The sequence below is a fragment of the Tenrec ecaudatus genome, chromosome X, assembly GCF_050624435.1.
Source record: "Tenrec ecaudatus isolate mTenEca1 chromosome X, mTenEca1.hap1, whole genome shotgun sequence".
Classification (NCBI taxonomy): domain Eukaryota; kingdom Metazoa; phylum Chordata; class Mammalia; order Afrosoricida; family Tenrecidae; genus Tenrec; species Tenrec ecaudatus.
The window spans coordinates 26,468,470-26,487,573 of record NC_134548.1 but is presented as its reverse complement, the minus strand read 5'-3'; the positions used below and the strand labels follow the sequence as shown (position 1 = coordinate 26,487,573).

At 43.4% G+C, this 19,104-nt stretch overlaps 2 protein-coding genes across 2 annotated transcripts; both read right to left on the bottom strand.

Moving 5' to 3' along the window:
- Window positions 1–1,611: 1,611 nt before the first annotated feature.
- LOC142433233 (DDB1- and CUL4-associated factor 8-like) lies at window positions 1,612–14,046 on the bottom strand. The gene is made up of 4 exons (XM_075538323.1): window positions 14,017–14,046; window positions 9,847–9,873; window positions 4,745–4,751; window positions 1,612–3,341 (listed from the first exon to the last, which is right to left on the bottom strand). Exons 1-4 carry the CDS (start codon window positions 14,044–14,046, stop codon window positions 1,612–1,614), a joined length of 1,794 nt encoding a protein of 597 aa, XP_075394438.1.
- A 3,058-nt stretch (window positions 14,047–17,104) lies between these two features.
- Window positions 17,105–18,877, bottom strand: LOC142433232 (DDB1- and CUL4-associated factor 8-like). Its single transcript, XM_075538322.1, has one exon. It carries the CDS (start codon window positions 18,875–18,877, stop codon window positions 17,105–17,107), a length of 1,773 nt encoding a protein of 590 aa, XP_075394437.1.
- Between the last annotated feature and the right edge of the window lie 227 nt (window positions 18,878–19,104).

Here is a 19,104-nt window from a genome sequence, read left to right as displayed (position 1 = left end):
TCTCTAGCTGAGCAATTTCTGACCCTCTCAGGAACTCTGAAGTCTTGCTTAGCTGCACTGACACAAAACACACCCACCAGAATCCACCACCTTCCCAGCAACAGGTGACAGAGAACTGAAACTAATATGCACCTGCTATTCTTCCTTCCCACCCAGGTGTCAGCAGAAACCCCAAATAATGTTTGTTTTCTTCATGGCACTGCTAGGTTTTGCATAGTGCTTCACATGTGGGATTCTAGTTTTTCTTTTCAGAGACTTTTGTTCCAAGCCAATGTTCAGCCCTCACAGTAGCGAAATATCGAGGCTCCCTGAGAGTGGAATCTCAGTGAGTAAGAAGATTGATTAGCTCTTCCATCCCAAAGCCATATCTTATCATGAAAAGTTCCGCACCCACTCCAAAGGGACCGGACATAGAACCCATTTCATATATTATCATATAGAAGCTTTTGTAAAGCCATATGAAGTTTAATTATGTCCTCTTTCCCAATAAATTATCTGCAAAGGGAGGTGTGTTCAAGGATGTTGAGGGAAGATCAGCTTCTGCATTCAAGGACACAAACACCGTCGGCAAGACAACAAATGATTATTATTGAGCAGTTCTTGAGACAGCAAACATTCAGCATTTACATAAAATGGGCCTAATAGTTACACGGTTTTAATTTAACTGTTAATTTAGCAATTTAACAACATAAAAGCTTAACAAAACTTACAAGCAATGCATGGATGTCTAGTGGATTTTTTTTCTTTCAAAGATAGCAAACAGTTTTATCTAAGCATCAATAACCGCATATTTCACAGCAAGTTGTCTTTCAAGTTAATCCAGTTGTACGTTTTCTAACAATAGGGATGCTCATAAGAGATGAAGGTCACATGGGAACCCTTTGGGAAGTATTTCTATGTGTACTTTCAGTAATAAAACATAAAGAACATCGAAAGTGTAAGCCATGCGATTACATCAAATTTAACTTCTAACTACCCACAATATATTCAGAGTAATCAATATTAACCCATGGACATAAATTATAAACCTAAAAACTTCCAAGGTATTTAACTCAGGAGAATGAGTTATCTGGTTAAGGAAACTATGCACTTTCTGGCATGAGTGCGAGTGATTGACACTGTGTTTGTGTGTGTGTGTGTGTGTTATTTGTGTATGGAAAAGGGTAAGTACTCACGGAGCAAAACCATGTATTACTTTACTAATTTAGTGTAAACTTATTTCTGCAACTATTGGATCCACTGCCATTAAAATCAAATTAAGCTTTAAATCAACAACTTAAGATGAATTTTAAAACAGTTGGTTTCCGGAATGTGAGAAAAGGCAGAGCCAATGAAGTTTTACATTTTTCACAAAAATTAGGCAATTTTAGTAATCAACCATGAGAGGACAGGCAATGGAAAAAGGCTTATCAACTGCTGATACATTTGCATTAGGAGTAAAGAAATCACGTGAAAGGAAAGGAGGCAGAAATATGAAGAAAGAGAAAGAAATAATGGTCTTTACTATAACTTTAGAAAATAGATACAAGAAAAATAGCAAATTTCTATTAGACAAGTGGAATTTCAAAGTCCACTATCTAGAGGTGACATTTTCTGGAGAGGTTATGATGTCTATGAAGGCACGCACTGCTCTGGCTCCTGGTTCCCCTCTTCTTCGGATGAATCTGAGCTGCGGGATGAATCTTCCCTTCCTTCAGCCGCGCCTCCACCAGCACCTCCCCAGGGATGGGGATGACCCCTCTCTGAGAACTGACTCATGAGGAACCAAAGCATGTGGTTATCAAACACCATGCTGGGGTTGTTCAAGCTATCATGATCTTTTGCCAGCTTATTCCTCTTAATCACAGATTTTAACCCGCTAAGATCACTAGTATCTTGGCCTGTGGGGGCCCAAACCTTGACTTCGTGGTCTAGGCCACTGGACGCTAGCACAGGTAGGTAAGGATGGGGCTCCAGGCAATGAACTGACCGTCTCCTGTCTGCTTCAAAGAACTGGACTACCTGGCAAGATGATTTCTCCCAGAAAAAGATGTGCCCGCAATCACTACCACTCATTATAAACTCACTTCGGGGGCCATAGAAATTGACTCCCTTCGCGGAGTCATGATTCCTGTGGCCCTTGTATCTCTTAACATACTGGGCTCCTTCCTCATCAGAGGAATTAAAGAGGTAAATATCATCATCGTTGTAAGTAGCAAGGAGCTCTGTGCCATCATGGCTATACACCACGCAAGTGACACTCACTTTGTCATTGCCCAGCAAATGAGGAGGGCAAAATTTCTTGAGGACACCATTGTTCACAATCGGGTTAATCTTTCTCTGGTCATAAATCCTAACAAACTGATCTCTTCCACCTACTGCGAACTGATTGACATTGGCAGGGTTCACATAAATGCTGTACAGCCCTACTTTGCTCTCCCCCTCTCTTGTTAACACCACTGATGATGCCGGATGACGTAATCTCAGATCAATGGTGAAAACCAGTCCATCTTCACCAGAACTGAGGAATTTATAGGGGCAGTCTGGCTCCAGGGCCAACTTGTGGGCGGCTCCCCTGTGCTGAGCCACACGCCTGGTAATTCTGTCATAGGGCATGGAGACCAGCTCGGCGATGCGTACTTGCCCATCACGGCCACACGTGGCTACAACAGAGTCGGCAGAATTGGGGAGGAACTTGACCTGAAAGACATGGCTTTTGTGACCACTGTGATAGTTCAGTATCTCCCTCTGACGCACCCAATCCCACACCAGCACCCTCAGGTCATCACTGGTACTGGCCAGCCAGGTGCCACGCTGGTTAAAGTACACAGAATTGACACACCCCACATGACCCACAAGCTCATGCTGCAGTTGGAAGCGCTGCAAAAAAGCTCTCGCCCCGCAGGCCTCAGAGACAAAGCGGGGTCTGGAACCCAGCTGGCGATCACGGAGAGCAGAAAGCACTTGCCAGCGAGGTCGGGGCAGAGGGGATGTTTCTGAGGTCACCCATTCCTCCAGGGCCCGATCCTGATCAAATGCACTCTGGAACTGGTACCTCTGACGGCACGAATCACAGGCCTCAGCTTGACCTTCGGCTTCATACTCCTCCTCCCCCTGCCCTTCCTCCTCAGGCCCATTTGAGCGGTTTTCATCACTCAGCGATAAGTTCTCAGGGCCCTCTAGGTTTTCCATGTTGCTGTCGTCTCTGGAGAGTACGGGATCCGTACCTTGACTCTCGGCGTTGGTGTGGTCGGGTGGGCGCCGATCTTGGGCCCCCGGTTCCCCCTCTGGGGACCCTGCGCTCGCCGCCTCCGCTCCAGACATCTCTTCTGGGCTGCTGGACAGGCTTCGAAGCAAGTCAGCTTGGTCAGCGACACGGCCTTCTGCTCCGGACATGGTGAGACAGTCTGCGGGCGGGTCAGTGGAAAAATCGTCAGAAACACGCGGAGACACAGAGATGCCAACACGCTACATTGTCAGAAACACGCAGAGACACAGAGATGTCAACACACTAGGCTAAAGAGAAGGAGAGTAATGGGACAAACCTTTCGAAACTCCTGGAGCCTCGGGTGTTCAATGGAAGTTCGGGAACCACAATGTTCGCGTTAAGAACGGGAGCGCTGGATGTGCCCTGGAAGTACGGGAGCCCCAGATGTTCAATAGAAGTACTAAGCCCGGGATGTTCACTGAAAGTACTGGAGCCCCGGATGTTCAATAGCAGTACGGGGGCCCGGGATGTTCACTTCAAGAACGGAAATGCACGTGGTTCAAAGGCTAAGCCTCATTTCCGGTTTCGTGGGATCCCCGCTTCCATGCCGCACTGTCCCAGGCTGGGTGTCCCCTCTATGGAACCTCATACACTAATAGACAACCATGTATTCTGCCCCTCTGAAGACGAGCACACAGCACTTAAGGAAACATTCTTCCCAGGGAACCATCAGCAAAAAATGCTCCTTTCATTGTTCTGCTTGATTGTACAATGTATTATGTGGGGGACGGGGGGGGGGGGCAAAGGCCATGAAAGGAAAGCTCAAGTACCTGGAAATGGTCACTCCCTGACAAGGAGAGAGCGACAGAGAAAGAAAGACAGAAATGCTTTCTGCAAACCTAACCTTTAAGGAGACCTAGAGAACCCTAATGGATAGAAGCCCGGATGTTTTGGTGGTGCAGTCCGCCCTGACACGGAGAGAGCGACAGAGATAGAAAGAAATGCTGTCTGCACACCAAACCTTGAAAACCTAAGGGATCGATTTCCAGATGCTTTGGTGGTACAGTGCATTAAGCATGTCAAGATCAGCAGTTTGAATCTCCCCGCTACTCTGCAAAAGAAAGACGAGGCTTTCTACTCCTGTAAGGTTTATAGGCTGGGAAACCCACAGGGGCAGTTCTACCCTGTCCCGTAGAGTCTTTGTCAGTTTGTTTTTCATATGTTCTCACTTCTATGGAGTAGATAGGATGGAAGAGCCCATGTGGGTGTCTGAAACTGTAACTCTTTATGTCATAGAAAGCCTCGTGTTTCTCCCATGGAGTGGCCAAGGCTTTTGAACTACAGACCTTGGGGCAAGTAGTCCAATAAGTCACCCACTCTGTCACCACGGTTTCACCAGGGCTTCTCCAAAATTCCATATTGAGTTGTCAAATAAAATACATAATACTGAGTTCATTGCAGTGAAACTGGATAAACAATGAGGAATATTTAGTACCAAATTAATCTCACTGCCATCTAATTGATGCCAACTTATCGTGAGGCTGTTTGACAGAGTACATCTGCCCTATGAGTTTCTGAGAATGTAACTCTTTATGAGTAGAGAGCCTTGTCTTTCTCCCCCGGAGCCCCTTGGTGATTTTGAACTGTTGACGTTGTCATTAGCAGCCCCAGGCATAACCACTATTCAATCGGGGCACTTTGTTTTTGTACAGTCAGGTCCCAAATATTTCATGGGACATGCAATAAACTAAACAAAACAAACAGAAAACTTGTTTTTATGAAATTGGAATATTACAGGCATCCTATATTTTATTCATTAAATCTGGCAAACTCTCAGGGAGCAGAAAGCAGAGTATTGCAGTCCCTAGGTGTAATTAAGGCAAAAATCCCCTAGTTAATTTCCTGTGGACACTGTGTGAACAACTCCATAGCTTATTTCACTTGGGCTTTTCCCTCTTTCTTTCTCTCCAGAGCCTATGCATACATTCATTTGGAGTGCTAGCAGAACCCCAACACAATTTTATGGGATAAAATTATTTTTGATTTTATAGAACTACCCAACTCTCCTATATAATTCCCACAATCTGTTGGGGCCTTCTTTGGGGTCTTTTAAAGAGAGAAAACAGCTCCACAGAAATAGTTAATTGGCATTGTCGTGTGAACGTCAGAGTTTCTCAGAATGAATTCTCCAAGGGCCTGTCAGTAAATTTTCTAAGGGCCACCATAAACTGCTGACTAAGAATGCTAGCATGAGGCAAACAATATTTCCTTCAGAGTAATTGCAAGATCAACCCAACAGTGATTAAATATAGGTGTATAAAGTGTTGTAAGACAGAAGAGCTCCACATCTGTGTCAGACTAAATGCACTCAGCTTCACAATGAATGAACCAACCACGCTATAGACAGAAAATGGACAGGCTAGTTCTAGTTAACTTTCAAGGAACTTCATCCTTGCCCAATTTTCATGAGCATAAAAAGCAGTGTGATTCTCACAAATCATTTCTTAAAATTCTTATAAAACTGATAAAGAAACAAGCAAATACAAACACCAACGCAATGGGTAATAAAAGAAAATTTCAAAAACAATGCTAGCATTAAAAAAGCTTCAGAAATCCTAAATATCAGGTGGAAAAAGAAACATCTATCATGGCCATGTTCAATTTAATGCAGAAATACATGAATGACTTGGCCTTAAGTACATTATAGGACTAAATGAAAAAAACCGTGTGACATTACTGTGGCCATGGTAGCATAGTTGACACCTGAAGAGGATATTGTTTCAACAACCCATTGCTGTATGTCAAAATAAGTTTCAGTGATAATCATGCAATGAACATACTGTTAATAAAGGCTATAAAATAAATGTAAAGGATCATTATATTATCTGGGGTAGCATTATGTACATAAGAATACAAGTAAAACAATGAAAATTTCAAAAACAAATATTATACAATTGCAAGAAAGTAAAAAGGGAAGAGATTATTGCTTTGAAATTATAGTAGCTTATATTATGAAAAATGATAAAATATGTCCTAACATATTGACCAGTCACTGTGATCATGAGATGTCCTGTCATGTAACAGGCATCAGAAGACCCAAAACAAATAAACAAACCCAAAACATATTTTGGGAACAAAGGGGATCAGAGGAGTGACCCTTAACATATCTGTAGACAATGGGACATTCCCTCAGAAGGGTCACAGGGAAAGGATGAGTCAACCAGTGTGCAGTGTAGTATCCATAAAACATAATATTCTTCTAGTTCTTTAAGACTTCCTCACCCCACACTATCATGACCCTACTTCTGCCTTTCACTGCAGGTTAGACCAGAGCATGAGCATTGGTATAGATAAGAGCTCACAACACATGGACTCCAGGTCATATAAACCTGTCAGGAATAGAAATGGGAGTGGCAAGACCAGAATGGTAGCGGTAAGGTTGGGCAAGGGGGGGAAGATGGAGGGGAGGAAGTCAGAACTGATCACAATGATCAACACATAACCACAGCCCCCCTACGTCACCACACCCAAGGGATACAAACAACAGAAACCATCGGGTAAACGAGACAGCAGTGCATGGCAGAGATGAAAGTAATTTATAATTTATCAAGGTGTCAGGAGGGTAAGAGTTGGAGGGCGCAAAAAAAGAAGAGCTCATACTAAGGTCTCGAATAAATAAAAAGTAATGTTTAGAAAAAAATAATGGCAACATATGTACAAAATGCTTGATAAAATTGATGTATGGATTGTTAACAGAGCTATAGGAGACCCCAATAAAATGCTCTAAAATAAATAAAACCTCATTATAATTTGTAAAATATTATTTCATTTGAAGTTACAGATATGCAAATAGATACAGTCTTAAACATAAGACATTCGACTAATTTCTAACTATCCCATTCCACAAGGAAACCACAAATTTCCATGTACCACCTGTTTTAAAGAAAAGGATTATATGCATCATTTAATATTGAGTTCTGGGGAAATATTTTGGTAATAACAATGGCAGCAACTGATTCCCATCTCACCGCCTTTGAATAGTATCCAGAAGACTAAAAGACCTAGAGGTGGAAGGCAAATTTAGAATGCTCAGCATCAAACGCAGGACAACATCTTTATGACCCCAGGATAGGAAAGACTTTCTTCAAGACGATGTAGAAGTGCTAGTCATTAGCTATGGGCTGGCACATTTAACTATTGGTCTGCTGGTAAATGGAGAACTTCTGTGCAGAACAGAAACAATCACACACAAAAGCCTTTTTTCCACTCATCATTTTTACCCTCTGCCCAGCTAAATACCCTCCAACAACTCAAACCTGGCTCTCACTTGAGTTTGCTCTAAAGGTGGGCATCAAATTTCACTCAAGGCACAAGACTTGTGCTAGGTGTGTTCAGTGGGGAGTGCTTGAACGAAAATGGCTGCGCAGGGCTGATTTGTATAGCTTGGAGTCCAAATCGACGTGATGGCAGGGGGTGGGTTTTACAATTGGGTCTGGTGACATGTATGACTATCTTTAAGAAAACGTCTTTCTTTGAAGAATTTGCCAAATGCTTTCCTTTAGATTTTTCACTTTGATTTCAATTCACACATTTTATTGAACTTTTTTATTAGCAGCAACTTAACAGAAGCACACCATTAAACAAAATTCTCCATAGGTCACAAGCAATGGAAGTTACTCAGCATGCATCCAAAAATAAGTGAAGCCTACAAAGCTCAAGGAAATAGTTATTTCTACTCGTATGATAAGCATTAATTTTATTATAGTAAGTAAAGGTGGGGATATTGTCTTCCCTGGTTTTTGTGTGAGTGTGTGTGAGAGAGAAAGAGAGAGAGAGAGAGAGAGAGAGAGAGAGAGAGAGAGAGAGAGAGAGAGAGAGAGAGAGAGAGAGAGAGAGAGAAAGAAAGAAACTGAGACAGAGAGAGGGACAGACACAAGAGAATAGTTTTTATATTTACAAATGATTCAAAGTTCCCCCATGCTTTGTTTTATTTCTCAGCCTGTTCATGTGAGATTACCCTGGCATATTTGTCAAAACTAAGACTCCAACACGGAGTCACTACTATTATTGGAAACGGATATTTGATTCACATTTTACCAGTGTGTCCATTCCTGTCCTCTTTCCTCCCCTCCCAGATTGTAGGATAACAAATGTCTACCGAGGGCAACCCTGTAGTTGTGAGAAAAGACTTCAGGAGCCCTCCTTCATCCTCCCGGGGTTTCAAAGAGTTTGTGGGATAATTCCATTGTTTTTATGGATGTACATAATCCTGGGTGGTTCAAATTGTTGGTGTGTTAGTCTGGGTACATTAGACAAACAAATCCACAGAAACTCATATGTGTAGGAGAGAATTTTATATAAAGGGTAAGTGCACATCAAGAAAACACCCCAATCCAGTGCTGCCCAAGCTCACAAGTCCAACATTAACCCTTATTTCCCACACCAATCCACAAAGTCCTCCTCCATCTCACAAATCACATACAATGATGCCGACTGCAGGGGGAATGCCGGATCAGTGAGCATGTAAGCATCTCAGTGCTGGCAGGAGTCTCCACACGGCTGCTCCAGCACCCAGGGCTGCATCGGGGTAGGTCCATGTGGCTTCTCCTCAGGGATGACTTACAGGAAGTGAGCCTTGCCAGCTAAAGCAAGGAACTGAATAAGGCGGATGGTCCAACCATCAGAAAGCAAGAGACCTGAGAACTAGAAAGGTGAGGTTCACCAAGCCATTTATCTCTCTGCCCTTCAATTAGCCCCACTTTTCTTAGTTTTTGTGGTTTTTTGTACTGTTTTTAGATTAAAAAACATGGGTCTTAAGAGTTTTTTGCAAAGAATCATCACGATCAGGAACTGCTTAACTGTATTATGGATATTGTTAATGATAATTTAGTAAACCATTTTAGAATAGTTAAGGAAATGCCAAAAGTAGATGTGACACATTAGACAGATGTGGGTTTTTAATGTTTTTCTAGGTTTTGTTTTTTTAAGAGAAATCCAACCAGTTTCTAGGGGGAAAAAGGGAAACAAGGGGATAAAAATGACTGAAAAGCATCTACCAGTTGATTTTATAGAAGGGGATTCCCCTTCCAAACAATGACTCTCCATACCAACTCTCCACATCCCTATCCACAGTTCCAGATTCCCATCAATCTCAAGGTATGGGCCATACTGTAGTTGTTAAAAACTTTTTCAATGTGGGGTTTCTTACTTAAATTACATAATTTAACTCTGAACTTATTTACTTTGAAATTTTGTATAATGTTTTTTATAAAAAGGCAAAGTTAGGATGAAAACGTGGTGATAGAGAACTGATTAATTCATTTTCAGTTCCTATCTGTACTAGTGTACATCCTCTGGTCTAGCCAGATTTGTAAGAAATTGGGAGCATGATACTGGGGGTGGGGTGGGAAGGATTTAGGAACTAGAGGAAAGTTGTATGTTTCATCATTGCTACACAGGATCCCAGCTGGCTCATCTCCTCCCTGTTACCCATCTGTAAGGGGATGTCCAGTTGCCTACAGATGGGATTTGAGTCCCCAGTCTGCTTTCCCTCTCATTCACAATGATAGGATTTTTGTTCTTTGATGCCTGATACCTGATTCCACTGACAAAACATGATGACACAGGCTGGTGTGCTTCTTCCATGTGGATTTTGTTGCTTCTGAGCTAGATGGCCGCTTGTTTGTCTTCAAGCCTTTAAGTCCCCAGACGCTATATCCTTTGATAGCCCCGCACCACCAGCTTTCTTCACCATATTTGCTTATGCACCCACTTTGTCTTCACCAATCCTGTCTGGAAGGTGAGCATCATGGAATGGCAGTTTAATAGAACAAAGTGTTCTTGCATTGAGGGAGTATTTGAGTGGAGGCTCAATGTCCATCTGCTATGTTAATACTAAACCTATAAATATATGAACATAGATCTATTTCCTCATCATCATATGTAAATGTATTTACATATGTACATGCCTGTATTTAGACTTCCGTAAATGCTCTTTGCCCCCTTGTTCTTTACTTCATTTTCTTTTGCTTTCCTCTTGTCCCACTATCATGCTCAGCCTTCATTTGGGTCTAGTAATTCCTCTCAGGTACATTGCCTTCGAACAAGCTCTACACCTAATACACCCTCCTCACAATCAATTTTGGATCAATTGTTGTTCCTATCTCCCTGGGTTTGCTAATACCACTTTGTGTACAGTTATATCTTATGAGAAAACTTGATTCAGAGCTCCACTGCACTGCATCTTGATGCTCCTTCTGGAACAGATTAGCATCAAGGTCTGGATTTCTATGGTATATTTTTGAATTTCTAATTCCATTTAATTTGAATTTTTATAGTTGTTACTTTGTTTTCTTCCAGCCACAGCAAGAAAAAAAAATCTCTTGTCTTTTAGTTGATGCTGAACCAGAGCAACCCTGTGAGACAGTCAAACTACCCCCAAAGAGTTTCTAAAGCAATACAGAAGCAGACTGCCACATCTTTCTTCCACAGAGTGCCTGGTGGGCAGAAAGGTCTGATTGTTCAGTTGGGAGCTGAGCGCTTTCTCCCCTCTGCCATCAGGGTTTCTTTGGTCTCCTGAGAGCCCTGAACTTCCATTTCAGGAGGCTAAGCTGTGCTCACACAGTGCTCCCTTCAAACTGCGCATACAAGGTGAGAAAAGAGTCGCCCACCCTCATAGTGATCAGGGACCTACTCGCCTGAAAGTAATGCTTACAAGCCAGGAAGGATTCCAAGTGTCTGCTCCTCAATGTCAAGTGCCAATGATAGCAAATGAATGGCCCGGCACCAAACAATGATGCCAGCGATCCCCTCAGTCGGATCCAGTTCTATTGGAGCACCACATTGCCTCCTCTTAGATCACCAGATGGAAAACTATGGCTCACTTCTTCAAACGTGTGTGCCCGTCTCCTTTTGAACATTGTTTTCAGGCCGACCACTTGTGGAATACTTTGATATACCCTAGATGGTAGATGTGTGCCTGATTTCTGTAGAGAGCTGCTTACATAAGATGGCTCCAGAGAAAGAAATTGCTAATTTGAGTAAAGAATACTGGGCATTGTATGTGCAATGAAGCAGCAGGACAGGATACTAGAGGGTCATCTAATTGGGGTTCCTTGTGAACTCCAAGGGCCATACACTTATCTCTGAACATTCACCAACCCTTAAAGAAACAGAAAGTAAGTCTTCTCTAAGGGGTCAAGAACGAAATCTCAATGTTCTGGTCTCTCAAGGCCAGGCATGCTGAAATAGGAAGTTTCGTTGAAGTTGAGCACAAGATGGCTGAGATTCAGCCTCGGGTAAATATACTGCATTATGCCTTTGATTCACTACAGGGTAGACTATGCACAGCTGAGGGTCACTCTTGGGCTATCAGAATGTTCTCCCAATGGTTTGGCTTGCCATTTAGCAATTAGTCTCCAGTTTGATTATTTTTCATGCCTCTTCCCTATCCTTTCTCCACACCTACCCTTTTAAGGATTGGCTGCCAGAAAACATCTTTTTAAATAGAGTTTGGCATCTGTCACAGGTTTATGCAGTGAACTTGTGTGCACAATTTTAATATTACATAAAGGCCATGAAGGCCTACGCAGATTTTTCCTGTACAGATTCTATATTGAAATGAAGAAAATTGGTGTTGAAAATTTACATCTAGAGTTGCAGGCTTTTCTGGGGGTTTCACGTACCATCTTCTGGAAGTCTGGCAGTGAAGTATTATTGCTCCTTTATATGTTAATAGGCCAGGTATTTGCATGAATTAAAGTTGTAGCAATTACATCAGCTTCTAATGGATCCCAGATTGCTTTCCAACTATAGTCATAACTACTCTTCCAGTTAATTATTTCTGTCTGTAAATGCTTGTATATGAGAACTGGGGTGCTCCTGACCCAAACCATGGCACTTTTTGATCACCTCATATGCAAATGAGAGCTGGACAATAAATCAGGAAGAACTGGTGCCTTCGTATTTTGGTGCTTGTGAAGGGTGTCACACGTGCCTTGGACTACCAGGAACACAAATTTGTCTTGGAAGAAATACAGCCAGAATGCTACTTAGAGGTAAAGGATGGGGAGTCTACATCTCGTGTACTTTGGACATGTTAGCATGGAAGAGGACATCAAGTCTGGAAGAGTCACCAAGAAAGAGAAAGGCCTCTCAAAGAGATGCAGTGACACAGTGGCTGCAACAATGAGCTGTAACTCAGTAAGGATGGCGAGGACGGTGCGGGAGCACCACTCCGCTGCACCAGGGTCGCTATGAGTCAGCACTGACACAATGGCACCAACCAAGTGTGTATCTTAAACTAGGAGTCCCGGGGGGTGCCGTGCTTAAGAATGCAGCTGCTAACTGAATAGGTCAGCTGTTAGACGCTGCCAGCTGACAGTGTTTCCATGAAGATATCCATGAAAAAGGCTACTGCTTCCATCCGAATACTATGCCAATTATTCTTTCTTCCTGCCTTGGGCAGCCTGTGAGGCAGTTTCCCTTGGCCTCATTGGGTCTCTCTGAGTCAGAATTGACTAGATGGCAACTCACTCACTGCTACTGAGTTGGTGCCCACTCACAGGGACCCCAAAGGGCAGGGTTTACCTTGCCTGTGTTTACTGGAGTAGAGAGGCCCTTTTCCCTTGGAGCAGCTACTGGTTTCAAACTGCTGACCAGGAGGATCACAGCCCCAAACAGAACTACTATGTTATTGGATCACTCTAACCCCACCTTTTGGAGGTCTTTCACTCCTTAAATGAGAAACTATCCAAGGGATCTTGAATCTTACTGGGCTCAAAGGAGCTGTGGTTCAGTTTTATTGCACAAGGTTTAATCAGAAAAACTAACACTGGTGGTGATGCACATTTAGCAAGGGAATTCAAGAGCAGAAGGAGTGGATGTGAGGGTGATCTTGCTGTATTAATTGTCACCACATTGACCACCAAGGTTGAATTGGCTCATCTTGTTGGCTAGGCAGGTTTCACCTTCCTTCCTCACCACTCCATGTGCATCCCTCCCAAAGCTGAGCACTCAATTGAAGAGGATGACCTTTCCATATAGAAGGAGCACCGTCCTTCCATCAAGGGTATACTAGTAGGTATTTTCCCCTGCTAGAACCTCCAAACAAGTCTCAAGAAAATAAAGTGCAAGTGTTCACAATTTCTCGTTGCTTAAGTCTGCTTTGTCTTAATCAGAATTTATGGGGCATTTATCTGCTAACCATAAGGTCTGCACTTTGAAGTCAGCAGATACTCTGCAGGTGAAAAACAAGGTTCAATACTCTGATTCAGTTACAGGCTCTGAAATCTACAGGGGCAGTGCTACCCTGCCCTATAGTATAGTGTCTCCATGAGTGGCAATCATCTCAATTTCAGGTACTGGGGTTTGTTTGTGGGTTTGTTTTTTGGCTTTGTCCTCCCTACAGGCCCCAGACCTGCACTGATCTAGAATCCAGAGAAAGCACTAAACAGAAGAATGTGTCCTTTGGTCAGCTGGTGCTGAGAATATTCACCAGGAGTCGCTGTCTTGCGCGTGTGTGTGTGTGCGCGCGTGTGTGCCTACACATTTTCCCTTCCAGAACCTGCAGATCAATTCCCTTTGTACAGCCCCATAAAATTTTCCTCCAAATTTTTTGTCTGCCAGGCAGCCTCCCCTCCCTTCTGCCTATAAAAGAACACCTAGTTTGACTTTGAGGCGCTTGTACTTCCTAGGCTTGAAAGGAACTCATCATCATTGTGCTCACGCACTCACACACACACACACACACACACACACACTCCCTCCCTCCCAGAATACAGTCTGTTGCATCTACGTTGTGATTTTTTTTTTCAGTCGACAGACCTGACCTTATGAAACTCTGGGAGCTTGCGATGCATTTTGTAAGACTTTGAGCTTTGCTTCAGGAACTCGGGGCTGGGGTTGGCTGAGCAGCCAGGGAAAGGTTTGAAGTAGGCATGCAGGGACAAGGTGAAATCTAGGATTATCTGGGACCCAGGGAAGATCTGTGCTACCTTCAACTATGGGGTCATCAGTTTTCTGCAGGAGAAAAAAAGGGGCCCTGGTAGGACTGTACTATGAACATTGTACTGAAAACCACAAGATGAAGTGTTTTCCTTCCATGTTTTACAGCCTCTGAAATCCTATGTACTGTCACTATGTGTCAGAAATGACTTGGTGGCTAAAGGGTAGGAGAAACGAGCCTTCTTTCTTATGCAGCTGGCGAGGCTGAGGACCCTATGAAGGAGTGTGCATAGTAGTTGTGTAATTAGGGGCCCCTGCTGCACCCGACACAACCATGGTGAGCCAGCATCTAAGCAGCAGAGTTGCAGGAGCTTCAGCTGTTAACTGCCTTCCCTGTATTTACTACTCTGACCTCTGTCTTCCTCTTCTGTTCACCTATCCTCTTGACCAAACAATTTCTGAACCACTCACACAGAACACACCCAACAGAGACCAGCCACCTTCCCAGCAAGAGGTGAGAGAGAACTGAGTAATTAATATGCACCCGCTATTGTTCCCTCCTACCCAGTTGTAAGTAGCAATCTCAAATAATGGTTCTCCAATTTTTTCATGGTACTGCCAGGTTGTGTGGGATTCTAGTTTGTCTTCTCAGGGGGTTTTGTTCCAACGCAATCTTTGGCTCTCATGGTAGGGAATACTCGAGGCTCCCAGGGAATAGGATCTCAGTAAGAACTTTGGTTAAGATATGCTGCATCCCAATGCCTGCCTAATCTTATTATGAAAAGTTCCCCACCATAATAGATCTACAAACATGTATTTATATGTTTAGTATAAAGGCAACAGCAGAACATTGGACCTCCACTCAAGTACTTACTTAGTTCAAGAACACTGTTCTATTAAATTGGCATTCCATTATGCACACATCCCTGACATAATCACTGAAGACAAATGTGTGCATAAGCAAATGTGAAGAAAACTGATGGTGCCTGGCTATCAAAAGTTATAGTGTCTGGGTCTTAAAGGCTTGCAGGTAAACAAGCAGCCATCTAACTCAGAAGCATCAAAGCCCACATGGAAGAAGCACACCACGAGGTGTAGAAGGGACCAGATATCAGGATCAAAACATGAAAAATCTTGTCATTGTAAATGAGAGTGGGTACAGAGTGGAGACCCAAAGCCCATCTGTAGGCAACTGGACACACCCTTACAGAAGGGTTGTGGGGAGGAGACGAACCAGTCAGGGTGTGGGGTAGCAAGGATGAAACATACGATTTTCCTCTAGCTCTTAAATGCTTCCCCCCTCCCCCCTACTATCATGATCCCAATTTTACCTTGCAAATCTGGCTAGACCAGAAGCTGCACATTGGTACAGATAGAAATTGTAAACATGGGGAATCCCGGTCAGATGATCCCTTTTCGACCAGTGGTGAGAGTGCAGATACCTGTAGGGTGGAGGGACGGTGGGGTAGAAAGGGGGAACCGATTACAAGGATCTAGATATAACCTCCTCCCTAGGAGATGGACAACAGAAAAGTGAGTGAAGGGAGATGTCTGACAGTGTAAGATATGACACATTAATAATAATTTATAAATTATCAAGGATTCATGAGGGCGGGGGTAAGGGAGGAAGGGGAAAATGAGGAACTGATATCAAGGGCTCAAGCAGAAAGCAAATGTTTTGAGAATGATGATGGCAACAAATGTACAAATGTGCTTGACACAATGGATATATGTATGGATTGTGATAAGAATTGTATGTGCCCCCAATAAAATGATTTTTTTAAATTTCCCCACCTACTACCAAGGGACCTGACATAGACATATATTATAAAAGTCTTTGTCAAGGCCTAATAAATATAATTATATCCTCTTTCCAAATAAATTCTCTGCAAAGAAAGGTGTGTTCAGTTGTGTTAAGGGACGATCACCTTCCACATTCAATGACACAAACACTGAGGGCAAACCAACAAATGATTATTATTGAACAGCTCTTGAGACAGCCAGTATGCAGCATTTACATAAAACGGGCCTAATGGTTACACAGTTTTAAAAGAAATTTAACAGCATTTAAGCCTAACAGAACTTTTAAGCAATGGCTGGATGTCTAGTAGAATTTTCACTTTCTTTCAAAGATAGAAAACAGCTTTTTCTGAACATCAAAAAATGCATCTTGCCACAGCAAGTTATTTTTCAAGTTAATACAATTGTACGTTTTCAAACAATAGGAATACTTATAGTAAATGGTCTTCCCAAGGGCACTTTCTGGAAAGTCATTTAATGTATGCTGTCAGTAATAAAATATAAAGAACATTGAAAGTGTAAACAATGCTATTAAATCAAATTTAACTTCTAATTACCATTATTGTGGTCAGAGTAATCAAAATTAACACATTACAACAAATATAAACATGAAAACTTCAAAACGCCTAAATTTGTCAAATCTCTTAGCTCAGGATGACTTATCTAGTTAAATTATTTACCCACTGTTTTTTGGTGTTTCAGACTGTCTGTGTGGGTGTATTGGGTGTTCATAAAAAAAGTGTACGTGTTCAAGAAACAAAATCACATTTTACTTCAATGGTATAAACATGTTTCTACAAACTTTGTTTATACTGAGAAACTTTAGATTTTAAATCAATAGTTTGTGATGAATTTTAACTAATAGTTTCCAGCAAGTCAGAAACACAGAGCCAATGAAGTTTCACATTTTCTATAAAATTATAAAATTTAAGTAGTCCACCATAAGAGAAAAGGTAGTGGAAAATAGGCCTATCAACTGCTGATACATTTGAATTCGGAGTAAAGAAATCAAATGAACGGAAAGGAAATGATGAAAAAAATAAGAAGAAAAAATAGATGGTCTTTAATATAACCTTTTGAAAATAGAAGACAACAGGCAAATTTCTATTGGTCAAGTGGAATTTCAATGTCCACTCTCTGGAGGAACCATTTCCTGGGCAGAGGAATATGTCTTTAGGAAGGCATGCATTGTGCAGCCTCTGGGAAACCCTCTTCGTCGGAAGAACCTGAGCTGCTAGAGGAATCTTCCCTTTCTTCATCCATACCTCCAAGCCCAGCAGTTCGCCAGGGATGGCGATGGCCTCTCTGTGACAACTGGTTCATGAGGAACCAAAGCATGTGGCTATCCAACACAGTGTTTTGGTTTAAGCTGTCATCATCTCGTTCCAGCTTGTTCTTCTTAATCATGGTTTTTAACCCCTTAAGATCACTGGCACCTTCCCCTGTGGGGGCCCAGACCTTGACTTCATGGTCTAGGCCACTGGACGCCAGCACAGGTAGGTAAGGATGGGGATCAAGGCAATTAACTGACCTTTCTCCATTGCCTGCTTCCAGGAACTGGACTATCTGGCAGGATGATTTCTCCCAGAAAAAGATGTGCCCGCAATCACTACCACTCATTATAAACTCACTTTGGGGCCCATAGAAATTGACCCCCTTCACTGTGGCGCTATTCCTGTGGCCCTTGTATCTCTTAACATACTGGGCTCCTTCCTCATCAGAGGAATTAAAGAGGTAAATATCATCATCATTATAAGTAGCAAGGAGCTCTGTGCCATCATGGCTATATACCACGCAAGTGACACTCATTTTGTCATTGCCCAGCAAATGAGGAGGGCAAATTTTTTTGAGGACACCATTATTCACAATCAGGTTAATCTTTCTCTGGTCATAAATCCTAACAAACTGATCTCTTCCAGCCACTGCGAACTGATTGACATCGGCAGGGTTCACATAAATGCTGTACAGCCCTACTTTGCTCTCCCTCTCCCTAACAACCACCACTGGTGAGGCCGGCATTCGTAATCTGAGATCAATGGTGTAGACCATGCCATCTTCACCGGAACTCAAGAACTTATATGGGGAGTCTGGCTCCATGGCCAACTTGTGGGCGGCTCCCCTGTGCTGGGCCACACGCCTGGTAATCTTGTAATGTGGCATGGAGACCAGCTCCGCAATGCGTACTTGCCCATCACGGCCACACGTGGCTACAACAGAGTCGGCAGAATTGGGCAGGAACTTGGCCTGAAAGACATTGGTTCTGTGGCCACTGCGATAGTTCAGTACCTGCTTCCCACTTGCCCAATCCCACACCAGTACCTTTAGGTCATCACTGGTACTGGCCAGCCAGGTGCCACGCTTGTTAAAGTACACAGAATTGACGCACCCCAAATGACCCACAAGCTCATGCTGCAGTTGGAAGCGCTGCAAAAAGGCTCTCGCCCCACAGGCCTCAGAGACAAAGCGGGGTCTGGAACCCAGCTGGCGATCACGGAGGGCAGAAAGCACTTGCCAGCGAGGTCGGGGCAGAGGGGATGTTTCTGAGGTCACCCATTCCTCCAGGGCCCGATCCTGATCAGATAAATACTGGACCTGGTCGGTCCCAATGCACTGAAAACACGCCTCAGCCAGACCTTCGGCTTCATACTCCTCCTCCTCCTCCCCCTGCCCTTCCTCCTCAGGCCCATCTGAGCGGTATCTATAATTCAGCAATAAGTTCTCAAGTCCCTCTAGACTTTCCACGTCGCTGTCGTCTCTGGAGAGTACCGGATCTGTACCTTGACTCTCGGGGTTAGTGTGGTCGGGTGGGCGCCGATCTTGGACCCCCTGTTCCCCCTCTGGGGACCCTGCGCTCGCCGCCTCCGCTCCAGACAACTCTTCTGGGCTGCTGGACAGGCTTCGAAGCAAGTCAGCTTGGTCAGTGACACGGCCTTCTGCTCCGGACATGGTGAGACAGTCTGCGGGCGGGTCAGTGGAAAAATCGTCAGAAACACGCGGAGACACAGAGATGCCAACACACTAGGCTAAAGAGAAGGAGAGTAATGGGACAAACCTTTCGAAACTCCTGGAGCCTCAGATGTTCAGTGGAAGTTCGGGAGCCCGGGATGTCGCTGGAAGTACGGAGCCTCGGATCTTCAATGGAAGTTCGGGAGCCTCGGATATCGAATGGAAGT

Excerpts from the sequence above, each read along its gene's own strand:
- LOC142433233 (XM_075538323.1), bottom strand. The coding sequence starts at position 14,046 with ATGCATCGCAAGCTCCCAGAGTTTCATAAG. Across the intron at positions 9,874-14,016 it reads AGCTCCCAGAGTTTCATAAG|ACAAACAAGCGGCCATCTAG; the intron begins GTCAGGTCTGTC and ends AAAGGCTTGAAG.
- LOC142433232 (XM_075538322.1), bottom strand. The coding sequence starts at position 18,877 with ATGTCCGGAGCAGAAGGCCGTGTCACTGACCAAGCTGACTTGCTTCGA.